At 34.5% G+C, this 19601-nt stretch overlaps 1 protein-coding gene across 9 annotated transcripts in view; it reads right to left on the reverse strand.

The window, feature by feature from the left end:
• STXBP5 (syntaxin binding protein 5) overlaps positions 1 to 19601 on the reverse strand; it is a 167836-nt gene that overhangs the window by 113638 nt on the left and 34597 nt on the right. For all 9 annotated transcript variants that reach the window (XR_014248491.1, XM_082405454.1, XM_082405453.1 and 6 more), the window contains exons 5-6: positions 2549 to 2683; positions 594 to 657 (exon numbers count right to left, since the gene is read on the reverse strand). Coding sequence is in view for 8 of the 9 variants with exons in the window: in XM_082405454.1 (XP_082261580.1) it covers positions 594 to 657; positions 2549 to 2683 (199 nt within the window). In the remaining variant the exon portion in view is untranslated. The remainder of the gene's footprint in view (positions 1 to 593; positions 658 to 2548; positions 2684 to 19601) is intronic.

Raw genomic sequence — 19601 nt, forward strand, 5'->3', positions numbered from 1 at the left:
GATTGGTTTGAATTAGGAAGTAAGAGATTCATGGAAAAGGAAATTTTATTATTTTTCAGTGTACTAATGAACGTAAATTAACAATAGCTAGGTAATGACTGCATGAAACTGGTTTCAAGTATAAAAAAATTAAATATTATTTTAAAAAAATCTCTATTGATCTGAGCTATTTATGGAGAAAAATTTAGGGGAGAGAGATACAGAGACAACTCTAATATAAGGTGTTATGTGATAAGTGCTATAAAAATTGTTTAACTAGTGTAAAAAAGAATTCAAAACCAAAAGAAAATGGTTTTTGTCAGGATTATCAGAAAATAAGGGGAATTATTCTAAGTAAGCCAAAAACAAGTTAACAGCCTTTAACTGTACTTATTAAATTTTACTTGTTTTAGAGTTCTTCTTTAAAATGTAAATATTTTAATTTTCACTTGTTCTTCATAATGCATAAATAAGCAATTAAGTATATATGATATACAACCTTTGTTATCAGTCTCAACTTTGCAGAGTAAGTGTAGTTCTGGAATAGTATGCATATTTAAAAAATACAAAATTCATGCATTTAAGTAATAAACATATATATTTTAAAAAACTACCTTTCCTTCATCCATTGGATTATCACTTATATGGACGATAGGTCCTGGGTGAGATTTAGATGACCTAAAAGAAAAAAAGTTAAGATGTTTTTTCTCAGTTAAAAATTGCAATACAGGGCTTCCCTGGTGGCGCAGTGGTTGAGAATCTGCCTGCCAATGCAGGGGACACGGGTTCGAGCCCTGGTCTGGGAAGATCCCACATGCCGCGGAGCAACTAGGCCCGTGTGCCACAAGTACTGAGCCTGCGCGTCTGGAGCCTGTGCTCCGCAACAAGAGAGGTCGCGACAGTGAGAGGCCTGCGCACCGCGATGAAGAGTGGCCCCCACTTGCCGCAACGAGAGAAAGCCCTCGCACAGAAACGAAGACCCAACACAGCCAAAAATAAATATAAAAAAATTTAAAAATAAATAAATAAATAAATAAATATAAATGCAATAAAATTAAAAAAAAATTGCAATACAATTACATATTCATTACAATAAGAATAATGAATGGAAAACAAAGATATATTTACAAAGGTTGAAAACATTTCAGCAAGTGATCAGTAACAGATGTACAGTTCTCAATATGGATCAAAAGAGGAATCAGGAAAAATAGTGACTCTCACATTGATATAAGTCAGCAAAATTTAAAATTATGTACACTTTCTGTATAGGAAAGAATCTTTAATTTTGTATTTTAGCACAGAAAATTTATTCTCATGGTAGAATTCTCAAAGTTAATATTTTAAAATAAAGCAGCATCTAAAATATTGCTATCTTTATTTTACTCAATTCTAGCCTCCAGTTGGGGCATCTCATCTAGTTCCACAGTTCATACCAAAAATAAGAAAAATTCCATTATGGCTTTTAAAAAATCAACAAAATAATGCCACCAATATTTGCTCAGAGAAAAAAGAAGTCATACAGATAAGAATGTAGCTGAACTGATGCCTACAGAGTAGAAATAAGCAGAAATAACCCATTCATAAACTCTAAGAGTTGAGAGACCAGTCCACTTCATTGAGAGCCACTTGTGAAACCACAAAGACAACTGCACCAGGCCTCCCCGCTATATGCTGTGATCAACTCAAAGAACAGACCTAGAAAACCTTGTACCAATGGACTGAGAAATGAAAATGTTCCTGATAAAGGAAGGAAAACCAAACTTAATACACCATTACAGCTGCAACAACACATTACTTAGGAGATACGCCACAAATTCATCCTTATGTCAAATTCTGTGGAATGCAACAATACGGAACTATTTGTTTAAAAACAAGAAGAAATGTTGAAAATGAACCTTGCCAATATCCTTAAATTCTGATTTTTATGTCTAAATAATATAAGAAAAAAATTAGAGAAAGAGATAAGATTCTAAGACAGTGAAAAGTTAGCACTAAAGATCCTTAGGGCCCCATAGCACAACCCAGTTTTTGTTGTCATTACTGTTAAATAAAAGCAATCATTACCATATCAAAACTAAGGAAAATTAACTGTCAAATTAATTCTGCAACGTTACACTATAAACATTTACATTATATTTGGTGATTACTAAAACATAGCAAGTAGTGGTTTAGATCAGTGTTTTCTAAACATTGGTGGCAACTCGTTAGTGGGTCATGAAATCAATTTAGTGGGGCATGACCAAGCATTTGAAAGAAAAATAATTAGATGATAAATGAACAGAAAAAAATCTGGAATGCTTTTCACCTAATAAGAATAATGGTTTTATTAAACTTGTGCTATAGCTTATATATATGTGAACATATTTATACATAATACGTATATGTATCTATATAGATATATGTAAAGCATTTAAATTTTCAAACTGCCAATGGGGCAATACTTGCAAAAGGCTAATAAATCTGTATTTAATATTAAAAATTTAATTCTATATTTACTAATTAGCTATTACATAATATTATCATATATGGTACTGATAGTTTCAGATATGGAATATTTGCTCAAACTCACAGTTCAATGGCTTTGTTCCACATAATGACGTAGCCTGAGAGTGTGAAGGACTCCACATTGACAATATGTATATTACCTCGTTCAGTGCCCACATAGAGCCACTTACTCTGGAAAGGCAGATGGCAAAACGTAACCCTGCAAGAGAAAATATATCCAAAAAGGAAATCAGAAAAATATTTGGTAAACTTTATTAACTGTATTAGAGGGTTAATAATGACACATACAATTCAGGAAAAGCAAAAAAGATACAACCATCAGATTTATCAACTCACTGTAGTTAATATACAATTATGCTAATTCAACTTTACTGTCAAATATAAGTCCTTACAGTAAATAGACAGCATAACCTGATAGAAAGAAGATGAGTTTTGACATTAGTATGTGTTTCAAATCTGGCTATGTCAATCCACTGTGTTACTTCAGACATATGACAAATTTAACATTTAAAGCCACAAAGTGAGTCCAACACATCACCCCTCGGTACTACTGTATTTCTCAGAAGTTATTAAACACACTAACCCATCTCGGTACCTGTGCTTACTATTCCTTCTACGCAAAATGCTCCTCCTGCTCATATTCTTCTCCTGTTCAAGATTCAGTTAAAATACCACCTTCATTCAAATTGATATCCCAACACTTTTGTATCTCTATCAGGCTTCCCTTGTAAGAGAGTCTACCTTCCTCACTAACTTGTAAGCCTTTGGAAGGGCTAAGATCCTCTGTACTTAGGCTTAGACAATGATATTGGAATATACTCAAAACTGTCCTTCTAAGTCCTGATGATATAGAAGTCCTTCATTGACACATTATAATAATTTACACGCATGTATTAAACTTTATAATCATTCCAACAATTTCTAACATTTTCTATATAAGCTCAGTTGATAACAAGGTTAAGAATGGAAAATACCTTGTCCTTTTTGTAGAACTTATTTTTAGTAAAAACAAATAAATAAAGATAGTATGTTATGAAACCATATAATGCTCATTTTTTTCAGACTACCTGTTGTGTCTCTCAAAATATACTATTTAAAATTTTAATGGAATAGCCCTTTCAGTAATACACAGTGATGATAATCACTGCTGAACTCTCAAACTGACAGTAGTCATTAGGCAAGATACAGCATACAGAACATTTGCTATTCCCATTAACATAATTTCATTACAGAGAATTTTCAAGATGAAAACACTTCAAATAAATACATGCAACTCATGGTCACACTATTTCCTAGAGCTAGTGTTCATTTAGATAATTACTTAAGGTTCATCATCTATATTTTTTGTTGAGTGTTTTATATGATAGCATGTCATCTTTCCAAAGGATTTATGTAAATTTAACAAAGCAAAGAAATGACTACTGAATCAAAAAAACATCTTATAGTACCTTATTACTTCACAAGGCAGTAAGTCCACAGTACCTTTATGAAAACTTTAGGGCCACATAGGTTTCAGAATTCAGAATTTTCCACATTTTACAAAGGTACATAATAAGTATTTATATATTACCTGATATGGTGGTAGCACCTTGTAAACACACTGATTATTTCTGAGGTATAATTTTTGGCAGTTTCTTTTACTTGAGATATAATTGTCCTATAACTTTAGTTTCAGTCGTACAACATAATTCAATATATGTATGTATTACATAATGATCACCACAATAAGTCAAGTCAACATCCATAGCCACAGGTATAGTAAGAATTTTTTTCTTCCTGTGAAGAGGACATTTAAGATCTACTCTCTTAGCAAAGTTCAAATACATAACACAGTGTTATTACCTATAGTCACTGGAGGTTTCTTAAAAAGTTACACCTACCATATGATCCACCCATCCCATTCCTAGGTATTTACCCAAAAGAAGGAAAGCATATGTCTACACAAGACCTGTACACAAATGTTCACAGCAGCTTTGCAACAGACCCAAACTGGAAATAACCCAAATGTCCTTCACCAGGTAAATGGATGAAAAAGTTGTGTTATATACTTAGAATATTATTCAGTAGTAAACAAGAACATGCATACAACATACAACATGCATACATGCAACACCAATGAATCTCAAAATCCTTAAGATGAGCAAAAGCCAGACAAAAAAGACATGTTTTATCGTTTCACATACAATTTATATGCAATAGAAAATGCAAACTAAGCTATTGTAACAGAAAGCAAATCAATGGTTGCCTGGATTGTGAGGGTAGAGGCCAGTAACAGAAGAGGGGAGGGATTACCACAAGGAAACATTTTGGGGTGATGGGTAGGTTCATTATCTTGATTGTGGTGACAGTTTCATGAGTGTATATATGTGTCAAAACTTATCAAATGGCTTATTACTTTAAATATGTGCAGTTTATTATATGTCAATTATACCTAAATTAAGCTATTTTAAAATTTTTTGTTTTCAGAGATTTGTGGCTTTAGGAATTATGAAAAATAAGACTGTGACTCTGATTAATACGTAGGCACAAGCTCTGGAGTTAAACTGCCTGGATTTAATTTGAGCTCTGTCACTCACTAGCATGTGGCCTTCAGTAAACCATTCAGTCTCTCAGAGCCTCAGTTTCTAAGTGGTAAAGCACATCTACCTCACTGTTCACCTGAGGATCAAATAAGACAAGCATGGTAGATGCTTAAAATGGGGCCTGACACAGGTAAGTGCTCAATAAATGTTAGCTAATTATTATAAAAAACTAAGTGATACTCTACCAATTAGAAGTTATAAGGGAAATTTTAATGACATGAAGAAAATAAGGTACAATAATAGCATGCCAGATACAAAATGAACAATGCAATAAATATCATAAAAACAACTATTTCTGGTACTTCCCTGGTGGGCCAGTGGTTAAGAATCCGCCTTCCAATGCAAGGGACACGGGTTCGATCCCTGGTCAGGGAACTAGATCCCATACGCATGCCGCAACTAAGAGTTCGAATGCCACAACTAAGGAGCTGGCAAGCCGCAACTAAGGAGCCTACTTGACACAACTAAGACCCAGAGCAACCAAATAAATAAATAAATAAATATTAAAACAAACAAACAAACAAAACCCAAATATTTCATTTGAAATGTGCCTTAAACTAAAACATAAATATAGCTCAAATATTCTGAAAATTCAAAAATAATTTCAAAATAAATAAGTCAAAATAATGAGTTTGATTTAAAAAAATCAGAAATATCCAACTTCCTGATCTGTTCTGCTATTTTGCAATTTCCCATTATTCTTCAAAAAACAGTAGTTACTGGCTTAATACAATTACATGATCCATCTTTGATTTTAATACTAACAAAATTATTTAAATAATGTGTTTACAAAGTTTGAACTTATCTCCTTAAGGGCAGACGTTTTGGATATATCATACAATATTTTCTGTTCCTAGCACAGCAATACCATACTGCAGCTGTTTCTCAAATATTTAAAGAAATGAAGAATAAATTCTTTACTGTTCAGAAAAAAATCCAGAACTTTTCCCTAGGCTCACTTTTTCAATATAAGCTGCCATAGTAAGATTTTTTTCCCCCAGTCAACTATAAAACCAACTTACATTGCTGGGAAATTTTAAGCAACTTTATGTTTTAATCTTTATCCTATTTGATATTTAACATTTTAAGGAGGAACTTAAACTGTTTACTTACAGATCTGACACGAAGACTTTAATACTGTCCCTAGAATGAGTCTTGTACACTTCAAAAAAAAAAATACGAATCATAGGAGTATATTTGTACAATGCGCCACCAAATTTAAAAATTACTCTGTTCCATTATTACCATCATTATTTGAGTCAACTGAGAAGGGGGAAAGTCAAATAGTTTTTTATCACAATTAACTTGATAATTTATTAACTAGCAAATTTTAATGGGTAATGAACAGGTTGGATTAGGAATAGTGAGAAAAATAAAATTCCATGTTGCAATCAAATAAAATAATACCATGCCAGTGATTTAGGGAAAGTCCAATAAAAAATGTGGTCCCCCAAAACATATTACTAAAGAAAGCAAGTCAATCAACATGCCCTACCAAGAACTGCAAGATTCTAAATTTGGGGCAATTTAATCAGTCAGTTACCAAAACATAAAACTGGTGGTTAACACAAACTAGACTTTACTTATTATAATTAAGAGTGTCCTTTCAATTTGTTAGATAAACATGACCTTATTTCCTTGTTTACAAAATAAGAATCTTAGCCTCCTCTGTTGAAAATTAAAAGAATATATAACTAAGTAAGCTTTTATGTAATAATTAAATTGATGAAACTATTATATTAATTGATTATTTAAAAGGAATAACATATATTAGCATACTTAAAACTATATACACATATTAAAAACTATATACATATATTATGTACATGTCTGATATGTACACATATACATATACATATATAGAGAGAGATTTGTTGTTATTTAATGAACCTAAGAAAGTGATCCATGATAGAAATCTAATATTTTTCAGTAAAAGTAGTCATGAAACAAATGGCACTGAATAGCCATTTCATAAGGAGTTCAGATCAAAAGATGTGAAAAATACTGAAAATAAATAGAAAGTTTCAACAGTGAACCAAATATCACATATGGCAAAATACTACAGTGATGGCCCCAAAAGATCTCATCTCCCTCCCTGTATCCTCTCCCTTGTATAGTCCTCCCCTCCACTTAGGCTAAGACTGACCATGTGACTTGCATTGGGCAATGGAACATTAGCTGTTGTGCCACAACCAGAAATCTGAAAAGCACTCACTTGCACATTGGGGATTCTCTCTTCCTTACACTTTTGGAACCCAGATGCCATGTGATGAAGCCCAGAATAACATTTTGGAGACACTGGCCCAGCCCATACATGGCAAAAACCACCAGACATGTGAGTAAGGCAAGCTAGATCATCCAAGCCACCTGAGCAACCAGATGAGCACGGTACATAGGCGACTACAGGGGAAGACCATTCCTGCTGAGCCCAACTCAAGTTGCTGATCCACAGAATTGTAAGCAAACAAAATAACTGCTATTTTAGTCTCTTAAATTTTGGGATGTTTTGATATGCAGCAATAGATAATTGATCTATTACATAATATAATCCACTCAACTAAAATTTTTAGTTGAAAATGAAGACAAGCTATAAAAATATACAGGAAAACAAATTCTTATAGTTCTAGAATTAGGTTAAAAAGACCGCAGGAAAACTTTTTAGGGATGCAAGTATCATGAAGCTAAAATATTGCCTTAGATTAAAAACAAATTCATGGACTTCCCTGGTGGCGCAGTGGTTAAGAATCCGCCTGCCAATGCAGGGGACACAGGTTCGATCCCTGGTCTGGGGAGATCCCACATGCCGCGGAGCGACTAAGCCCGTGAGCCGCAACTACTGAAGCCCGTGTGCCTAGAGCCCATGCTCCGCAACAAGAGAAGCTACCGCAGTAAGAAGCCCACACACCGCAATGAAGAGTAGCCCCTGCTCACCACAACTAGAGAAAGCCTGTGTGCAGCAACGAAGACCCAACGCAGCCAAAAATAAATATATAAATAAATAAATTTTAAAAAAACAAAAACAAACAAAAAACCAAATTCATGACTATTGTTTTTCACGCACTTTTATTATAAAGATTAATTTTTATTTTAATGTGATAAAGATCATAATAAATGACAGTGACTTCAGTTTTTACTGATACCAGGAGACCAAGTTAATTTAAGCTTATGTGCTGACATTATTAAGGCAAAAGGTTATACCCAAAATAATTTATAATACATATAGTTGAGATCACATGGAAAACATTAAAACTCAGTGAACACTAATAAGGTTATATATTATAAGAATGGCATATTAGGGCTTCCCTGGTGGCGCAGTGGTTGAGGGTCTGCCTGCCAATGCAGGGGACACGGGTTCGGGCCCTGGTCTGGGGGGATCCCACATGCCGCGGAGCGACTGGGCCCGTGAGCCACAGTTGCTGAGCCTGCGCGTCTGGAGCCTGTGCTCCGCAACAAGAGAGGCCGCGATAGTGAGAGGCCCGCGCACCGCGATGAAGAGTGGCCCCCACTTGCCGCAATTAGAGAAAGCCCTTGCACAGAAACGAAGACCCAACACAGCCATAAATAAATAAATAAATAAATAAATAAATAAATAAATAAATCAAAGGAAAGAATGGCATATTAAATTGAGACTGATAAGGTACTTTAAAATGAACAAGTTAAGCCAAAAAAAGGGGGTGATTGAAACCAATATATCAGAAATACACAGATGATAAAGTTGCATTCCCTCAGTGTGTCACTAAATGGAGCTGCATTCTGAATCCCTATACTGGACTTAGACACAGATATACTTATCCTACTCAAAGCGTTACTGGGAACACAATAATTTTTATACTTGCTTGAAGGACTTAAAAAAAAAGTATAACATGCTAAGTTTTAGGGGGTGATACGTATATCCTATTCACTATCCTTAGCAGCAGTTTTTCAAATACTATGTAGTCAACAAGCTCCATATTAGGAAGATTTACTATTACCAATTTTCTTTAGCAAAAGAACATGCACAGCCTCCTATGTTGAAATTAATCACCCATAAGCAAGGGCATAATACACAGATGATTACACTTTACAGTTTAATCCATAGAAAGAAATATGAACCAATAAGCTCTTCTACATGCCTATACCACCATTTGATCAGCCCGACATGACAGGAAATATGTCATCACTTTTATAGTCTCAGCAAAATCACACTATCTTGCACCTAATGAGTACTCAATAAATATTTGTTAAATGGACAAATGAACTATAAAAATTTGTGAGGATTTATTACGTTAATTAACAATCAGATATTCTTTTTATTTTTTAAACATCTTTATTGGAGTATAATTGCTTTACAATGTTCTGTTAGTTTCTGCTGTACAAAAAAGTGAATCAGCTATATGTATACATATATCTCCATATCCCATCCCTCTTGCGTCTCCCTCCCACACTCCCTATCCCACCCCTCTAAGTGGTCACAAAGCACCGGGCTGATCTCCCTGTGCAATGCAGCTGTTGCCCACTAGCTATCTGTTTTACATTTGGTAGTGTATATACGTCATTGCTACACTCTCATTTCGTCCCAGCTTACCCTTCCCCCCTCCCCTTGTCCTCAAGTCCATTCTCTATGTCCAATCAGATATTCTTGACTTATTCCTTTCTCTATCCTCATGGCCTGGCCCTAATTTAAACCATTATCACTGACTGTTAAATCAATTCCAAGCTGCCCTAAGAGTTATCTTTCAAAGCCAAGAGAGGTCACACACACCATTATCTTACCTGAAACTCTAATGGCTTCCTACCTTCTACCATAATGCTTCTGAAGCAATATTTAGTGACACACTGTGGTATAAATGTCTGAGAGAGGGGGTTATAGATGTAAAGTGTGCTGGATTTGGTCAACTGATATTCAGCAGCCTCTCCCATATCCTCCTACATGCCTTCTTGTACTGCAGATGCTAGAAAGCTAAAACCTGCATTTACCAGACACTCTTACAACTGGAATTCTAGATGAGATTAAGTTTCTACTAACTGAATGTGCTTAAGATTTATAAGCAGAAGTGAGGCAGAGACCATCTTCCTGCTGATGTTTCTGCTGACAAGAATGTTCATGAAAACCTGAGAGGTAAGAGGCACTAAGAGATAGGAGTGGGGACCAGATACAGCATTCCCAGATCTACTCCTTAGATGCACATGGTGAGACGCAGTTGTATGGCAGGAATATTAAGTTCTAAAACTCAGTAGTTCTAGCACACTTCCAAACATTTTATAAACAGCTATATCCTTGAATTAAATCCCTTTATGCTAAAAATATCTACAGTGCTTTCTGTTCCTGCATTGAACCCTGACTAATACAGCAAAGAAATGTACCTTATCTGCTACTTATCTATGGTAGTTTATAGTAACCAAAAAAATACCCACTTACAATGTATCTTGTTCAGACAATGTTATTCATTTAATGATTTAAAGTTGGAAAAAGGTTAAGAATAGCTTTCTTATAATTGCATAAAACGCTTTTCAAGAAGTAGACCTTGTCCTTGCTTCCAAAATTATCCTATCATTGTTAGACACCTAACAATGTCTAACAAGAGTGAGACTGCTTTATGACTTAGTACATCTGAACATAATGGAAATTCACTTTCCCCTTCGTCAGTGTAGGAAATTGCTACTAACTCTATAAATCTGTTCATATGGGCTCCTTTGTAATGCTTTATCTAAAATTCCCCAAACATGGTGACATGTCCTTTTTCTGGTTAATCTTTAAAATTTCTTAAGAAAATTTCACTACATTTATATTATATCACGTTTTCCATTGCATTGTAATTAGTCATTTCATCTCCCGGAGACAATTATAACTTCCATGTCTTTCCGGAATTGATGACAGTATTTGCATGAACCAGAATCTTAATCAACGTTTATCAAGTGAATTAATGCAAAAGAAAATAAAAAAGCAAATACTAGATACTTTTCTTACATTAATTGTACCTTATACTGTTATTAGATGAAAATTTAAGTTTGCATTAATGAACATGGAAATATATTAAAACAGCAGTCAGCTGACAGCAATTTATAAATCTGTTCAAAGGATTTCCTTTTTATTTGTAGTCCCACATATCTTTTCTGATAAACTGTCACAGCTACTTTAGAAAAATCTTCATCACATCTATAACACAGCAGTACAATGTCATAAATATTTCAAAAAATAAGCTTCAGAGATTTTCGAAGGTCATTTTACATTTGTATTGATTTACTATATGCTTTATCAATTACATCCCAATTTTTACAAAACATTTAAGAACTTTTGGAAATATGCCAAATAAATCATGGTATTAACCTTCCTTGTGAAATGAGACCTTACTGCAACATCATCAATGGCTATCAAAAAAACTGAGTATCAGTAAGTAAAACAGTAAATATCAAATAGGAAAACAGTATATGTCAACTACAGAAATAATAAATAACATCTGGAAAAAAAACAAACTGTTCCTTGTTGTATGGGGGGTTTCTTAAAGTTCTGTTTTTAATGATGTTATCTTGAGGAATGAAGATGAGAGTATTTTTATATAACAGATGCTATGATAAACAAAAGCAATCTGGTACTCATCAGCAACTGTTAACTGTACTTTTTTTCCATTTCTATATTAGATTGCTCTTTACTGTTTGGACAGGTATACTCTATATATCTTCCAGTCTATGGCTTGATTATTAAAGAAGTTTCTCTCTCTCTGTGTATATATATACACACACACATAAATATTACCTTATTTGTATATTTACACAAACTTACTATCTCAGTCATTTTTTATTAGTTTTTATTATGTTTGTCTCCTTTAAAATTGACTCTTTCCATAAGTCATATTTACAGCCTGGAACAACATATTCTTCCATATTTTTTCTCCGTGTTCATTAAATACACATAAGACAACATGAATTTGGGGTGGGGAGGGAGTCATTGTTTTTAAAAAGAGTACTGTACAAATTATTCTGAATCTTGTGTTCTTATGCATCAGCACCTGGTGGATGGGGTTTGTCTTTTAACTTTATGGTAAGTGTGTTTGTTGTACAGAACTTTTAATCCTTTCCTTTTTAGCATGTGGGTTTTTTTGTATGCTAGTTAAGCACACCTTGCTCAGGTCTTACAGATATTCCTTGTGTCACTTTCTTTCAAGTTTTAATTTTTCTGTGTTCATTTCGCATTTAAGTTTTTAACTGGCTTGCAATTTATTTTACTTATGAGGTAGGGACCACTTTTCCCTATTTAGATAAGAGTTGTCACAGCATCTTTTGTTTATTGCATCCTTTTTTGTTTGTAATGCCACCTCTGTCATATATCAAGTGTGTGTGATCTCTCTCTCTGCATATACATGTTTCTGGAGTCCATTTACTGTGTTTTCATTCATTTCTCTTTCTCTTTAATTACTGTACCATTTTAATTTCTATACCTTTATAATAATTTTTGATATTTAATAAAATAAGCCCCATCATCTTTCTTTTTCAAAACTGTCCTGGTTGCTCTGAGCCTTTCTTTCTTCCAAATGAATTTTAGATCAGCTTATTTCCAAATGAATTTTAGATCAGCTTAAGTCCAATGAACAATGGTGTTAAAATTTAGATTAAAATACTACTGAATTTATAGATTTGGAGAGGAGTGACATTTTAAAACTTGAGTATTCCTTCCTTTGAAGCTCTCCATTTGTTTAAATCTGCTTTTATTCCTTCAATAAAGTTTTAGTATTTTCTCCACACAGATCGTATACATTTTTGCTAGTGTTATTTCTAGGAACACTGTAACCTTTGTTGCATGATCTGTGCTTTTTTTCCCTTTTCCTTCCATTTACTTTCAAACTTTGTATAATTATGCTTTATGTTTCTCTTTTATAAACAGTTTAATAGATGTATTTTGTTGTTTTTTAATCCAATCTCAAAATCTCAGTAGATGATTTTAGTATATTTACAATGATTTTCATTATTGATATAGTTGAACTAAGTTTTTAACCTTATTTAAACATCCTTTTTCTTTCTATCATTTTATCTCTTTTCCTGACCCTTATTTATGTTCTTCATTTCCTTCTCTAATGGTTTTAATATTATATATTTTCTATCTTAGCAGTTACTCTTACACTTCTAAGACACATCTAACTTTACAGCTTCCTAACAAAGTCTGAAAGAATGAGTATTGCGGGGGGCTTAGTGTCAGATAAATGTTATATTTTTTGAGTTCTTCCATAGCTGACAATGTTAGAATATAGCTCAAAAAGGTATTTCTAATTCTATTGGTTATGTCCGAAGTTAGACCTTTCAACCTAAAGATATTTTAGCTCCACAAAACTTTCTTCACTTATGCCTCTGATCACTACTTCTCTCCCCATTGTTCTGTTTTCTCTTGTCTTCTCCACCCAAAAGATCCTTACAATTCTTGGGCTGAAATCTCCATCCTCTGCCTTTATCTTATCACTGTCTCTATCATATTCACCCCATTGCCCTAAAGTATTTTTATTTTTAAGCAAATTACAATAAATAAATTTTAACTTTAAGTTAGACTAAAGAGAAGGATAGATAAAAATCAACAAATTAGATATCAATAAGAGGTAAGAATAAACTTAATAAATCCACAAACTACTTCATTTGGAAGACAGTGAAATAGAACAACTTCTGATAAATCACGTTAGAAATATGTTTACACAAAGTGAGAAAGGGAATATAGAAAATACAAAAGTAAATTTAAGTACACAAGAATACAGTGGGATACAAGCCTTCTCATCTTCATGAAATTCATCATACTCTGAATCATGAAATTTATTCAAGAAAGAGGAAAACAAAAAGGATCAATAACCATAAATGAAACTGAACATATTTAAAGTATGTACAAAAAAATTTCTAGCCCTAAAAAGTTTAAGCATACTCTGAAAATATTCAGAAAATAGATAATCCCTCTATTAATTTCTCTGACCTAGAACAGGAAGGAAGGGAGGGAGGAAAGAAAGACAGACAGAAAGGTTACTCAATTCTTTAATATGAGGGAAGGATGCCCTGATACCAAAATTGGAATATAACTTTTTCCTGTTATTGTCAATCTCACGAACAGAAGTAAAAACCCTGAAGAATATACTGACAATCATATTTAACAATGTAAAATAATTTTCAACTTTATTCAAAAAATTTCACAGGCATACAAGAATGCTTAGTGTTAGGAAATCTATTAATGTCATAGATTAAATCAATATGGAAAAGGGAAGTGAAAAATCACATGATAATCTAAAAAGATGTTATAAAAGCATTCAATTAAAATTTAACTTCCATAATTGACCACCAACTCGTAGGGGGAAAAATTCTATCTTAAATCTACATCCTATATTATGCTTAACAGTAAAACCCTAGAAGCAGTATTATTAAAATTATTACAAAGAAAAAGATACTTGCTATCAACAATATCATTGAACACTGTTCTGGAAATTCTTGCTAATACGGTAAGGCAGGAAAATGAAAAATAAAATTTTCACTTTCATTTTGAAAATCCCTGCCAAATTATTACAGATGCAAGTCTGCTGTACCTCACAGGCATGCTGGTTTCGGAAAAAGAAATACACTGCCCAAAGCTCTATTCTCCCATCTCACTCTTTTTACAAAAAAAGAAAAAATTTAAAAGCTCTGCTATGAGCCAAAGACCAAATAGCACTCCAAGGGTAATCAAACAACCTAGCCAGTTTTGGATTAGTGAGAGGAATAAAGATTATATATAAAGTTAGCTTGGAGCAAACACTCTTGTTGTTTTTTCTGTTTGAAGACTCTCCCTCTTAGAACCCATCTCCCAGGTAATTAACACAGTCTGTGGAGGATCATGCCTTCTAGAAAAAAGAGATTCCCCTCTGTTTCTGCAATGGCAATGTGGTACCAATCAAACATTTTTTTTTGAGCATTTACTAGATGTCAGGCATTGAGACTGCTGCCAAGAATAAAATAAGGAAAATACTTACAATTTATTTACTAATCGAGAAGATAATCAAGAAACCAAGGCAATAAGAGTAAGAATGGTATGTGCTATTTTAGGGAAAGAACACCATACTATGGGGTAATACAAAACCTAGTCTCGGGAACTTACAGAAAAACCTATAAAGGAAATGACAAGACTTTAAAGATGAACAGGCATTAGCTAGCCATGGAAAGAGAATCCTAAGTGTCTTTTGAGCAGGGAGATCAGCTCATACAAATAAGCAGGAGAGAGGATAGTTCATTAAAAAACTGAAAAGTCAGGGCTGGATTATAATCATAAAGAGAGGGAGAAATACACTACTGGGCATATACCCTGAGAAAACCATAGTTCAAAAAGAGTCATGTACCAAAATGTTCATTGCAGCTCTATTTACAATAGCCAGGACATGGAAGCAACCTAAGTGTCCATCATCGGATGAATGGATAAAGAAGATGTGGCACATATATACAATGGAATATTACTCAGCCATAAAAAGAAACGAAATTGAGTTATTTGTAGTGAGGTGGATGGACCTAGAGTCTGTCATACAGAGTGAAGTAAGTCAGAAAGAGAAAAACAAATACAGTATGCTAACACATATATATGGAATCTAAGGAAAAAAAAAAAAAAAAAAGACCATGAAGAACCTAGTGGCAAGACGGGAATAAAGACACAGACCTACTAGAGAATGGACTTGAGGATATGGGGAGGGGGAGGGGTGAGATGTGACAGGGTGAGAGAGTGACATTGACATATATACACTACCAAACGTAAAATAGATAGCTAGTGGGAAGCAGCCGCATAGCACAGGGAGATCAGCTCGGTGCTTTGTGACCACCTAGAGGGGCGGGATGGGGAGGGTGGGAGATGCAAGAGGGAAGAGATATGGGAACATATGTATATGTATAACTGATTCACTTTGTTATAAAGCAGAAACTAACACACCATTGTAAAGCAATTATACTTCAATAAAGATGTTTAAAAAAAAAAAGAGGGAGAAATATAGTGAAATAAAATTATGGTGATTAAAAAGAAGAGTCACAGATCTTGCAAGATCTTTTAGGGAATGCTAAATATTTAAGTTTCAACTTCACTTTGAAGGCAGTGAAAAGTACAGTGGGCATTGGTTGTTTATCTACCTACCATGCACTCTTCAGTCCACTTCTTCCTAATATTAGTTAGATGTTCATTAGAGTGCCCATATCTTACCCAAGTTACCCATATATTGATACTTTGGGAGACACTTAAACCAAACTGAATTCCAGATAAGCCAAACCAAGCAGGGCAATTCCATGTACTTGCTGCCATTTTAAGTCAGATAATCCAAGTCTAAAACCAATTAGATACATTCCCTCTGTGAAGGTCAACTGATTTGGGATCTCAATTACATCTGCAAAATCCCTCCACAGCAGTACCTTGATTAGAATTGAATACTTAGGAGAAGATATGTGGTTACCAGGGGGTAGGAATCTTGGGGACCATCTTAGGATTCTGCCTCTAATAGTCTTCCCTTTACCCTCCAAAGATTCAATCCCTCCATTCACCCATCTCAATATTCCCGAAGTCTCAACCAATCACAACATTAATTCAAGTCCCAAATCTGAAAATATCAGCTCAAAAATTCCAAATCTCATCATCTAAATTTGTTGCAGATGAGGGTCCTGAGTGTTACCATTCAGTATAGATAGATCTTGGGCAAAATTCCACTCCATCCGTGGACCTATGAAACTGAAGAGAGATTATCTGCCCCCAACACTCCAAGCATTCAATGGTTGGACAGGCGTAGGATAACAATTGTAGTAATTCCTGTTCAAAATGAAAAAAAGTGGAAGGTAAAAAGGACTCCATAACAGTTTTGAAATCCAGGTGGGCAAATGTTGGATTTGCCTTAATTAGCTTCAAGGCCTGGAATAAGCCTCTGTGGCTCTCATTTCTGCCCTCCTAATCATCCTTTTTCATGAAAGACAGCAACTGTTTACAGCTGAGTACTTTTATGGGCCTGATTCCGGATGCAGCCTCCTTTCACATTGTACTCTGTTTCTTTAAGTCCCAGCTGGCAATGTTTCTGCTGTACAACTTTCTCAAGAAACTTGTGGGTCTTGAACACATTTCACTGGGTCTTCTGCATTAGCAAAAGTCACACCCACAAATCTTTTGGAGATAACACCTTCTCTATCTAGCCTGCTGCTGACAGGCCTGAGGGATGATACTCAAACTTCCTACAGGCTATTTGGTTGAGAAGATCTGTAGGGCATTCTCAATCTCTTAAAAGAGCCCTTTATGTGATTAAATACTTTGACCTTTTGGTCTATAGGAGATTTTTAGTGAAAAGTTGTTCAGCCACACCCTCATGTTTTTCCCTATGCCACACTTTCAGAAGCAATCTCCCTTTTGCCATATAGATCAGGGTAAGAATTTCCCAAATCATCAAGTCCTGGTTCATTTAACGATTCTTCCATCAATTTATTTCTCTCCTCTTGCATTTTACTATAAAGCAGCAAGAAAAAGTCAGATCACACCTCCAAGCCTTTCCTTGGAAATCTCCTCAGCTAAATATACAAGTTAACACTTACACATTGTGTGAGAGACACTTCTTTTAATCTTCCTTGCCACTATATAACAAGGAACTTCCTCCAATTTCCAAAATCATGTTCCTCTCTTCCTTCTGAGCTCTCTCTGGCAGCAGTCGCCAAGTCCAGAGTCCTGCAAACAGCCTGTCAAAACAATTTAGGCTTCTCTATCATGTTTCCTCTACTCACTGCCCAATTCCGAAGTGATTTCTACATCTTTAGGTATTTGTTACTGGTATCTCCTCCTTCCATATCTTTTTATACCTGAGTACATTATAAAGCCCTTGTGCAACTAGGCCAGTCTCTTTGACTGTCTCTAATTCCCTTGTCAGGATTTCTTAGTTATTAATTTACTCTAGGAAGTTATCCAACATTTCCTGACTTTCACAGTCTCAAGGTCATCAAATCAAAACATTTTTTTTTTCTGAACCCTGAGAATGTTTGTTTCCTTTCTAAATTTTGTCTCAGTATGTGGTTCTCTACACTTAAAATTCCCAAGGTGACTCATCATTTCCATATCAACAAGCAACTCTTCTTGTGGATTAGAATTAGTCTGGAGTAGTAGACCCCTCTGCCTGCCTTCCTAACAAGCCTGGATATCATTCCATTCCTTTGTTCCAGTCCTGAATTTCCTCTCACCAAATCGTTCTCATTTCTAATGCTTGTATACTTTTCATTAACCTGCTTTCAAAGAAAAATATTTTGCCATTACCACAAAAACTGTAATTCCAGGTGTAGAATCTGTTCCAAGATTATGATTTTTTTCTTGTTAAATACGTTAATTTAAAATCTTTGGAAGACCTGTGTAGACTTTTTTTTTTTTAACATCTTTATTGGAGTATAATTGCTTTACAATGGTGTGTTAGTTTCTGCTTTATAACAAAGTGAATCAGTTATACATATACATATGTTCCCATATCTTTTCCCTCTTGCGTCTCCCTCCCTCCCACACTCCCTATCCCACCCCTCTAGGTGGTCACAGAGCACCGAGCTGATCTCCCTGTGCTATGCGGTTGCTTCCCACTAGCTATCTATTTTACGTTTGGTAGTGTATATATGTCCATGCCACTCTCTCACTTTGTCACATCTTACCCTTCCCCCTCCCTATATCCTCAAGTCCATTCACTAGTAGGTTTGTGTCTTTATTCCCGTCTTGCCCCTAGGTTCTTCATGAACTTTTTTTTTTTTCCTTAGATTCCATATATATGTGTTAGCATACTGTATTTGTTTTTCTCTTTCTGACTTACTTCACTCTGTATGACAGACTCTAGGTCCATCCACCTCACTACAAATAACTCAATTTCGTTTCTTTTTATGGCTGAGTAATATTCCATTGTATATATGTGCCACATCTTCTTTATCCATTCATACGATGATGGACACTTAGGTTGCTTCCATGTCCTGACTATTGTAAATAGAGCTGCAATGAATATTGTGGTGCATGACTCTTTTTGAATTATGGTTTTCTCAGGGTATATGCCCAGTAGTGGGATTGCTGGGTCATATGGTAGTTCTATTTTTAGTTTTTTAAGGAATCTCCATACTGTGTAGACTTTTTGAGGGTCGATATCTAGCTAAATTCTCTTTTACAGCTATGCCCTGTTCTTGTGCAGACTAAGCAAATTGTAAGCCTCATAAATATGCAAAACACAGTATTTAGGTAGTATCATAATAAGAATATAATGGGACAAATTAGTTTTTGTTTCTACATTACTTTATTTATGCTACTAAGAAAATCTGATGCTACAGCAGCAGTCAGTTCCTGAAGTACCTTATAGGCACCAGCTCTCCCAACTGCTGCGTTGTTATCTGAATGGATTACTCCTTTTTTCAGTTTTTTTTTTTTCCCTCTTTAGAGGACTTTGGACATTGATGCTCCATTGATAATTGTTAAGATGAAATTTTGATTATTAATGGATTATTAATCCATATAATACTGTATTTTCCTAACCATTAGTTTAGAATGCATGCATGCTTATTTTATTCCCTAAAACAATAGATGTATCTATCATCAAATGAAAA

This window comes from Balaenoptera borealis (genome assembly GCF_965194805.1).
Source record: "Balaenoptera borealis genome assembly, chromosome: 9".
Taxonomy (NCBI): Eukaryota; Metazoa; Chordata; class Mammalia; order Artiodactyla; family Balaenopteridae; genus Balaenoptera; species Balaenoptera borealis.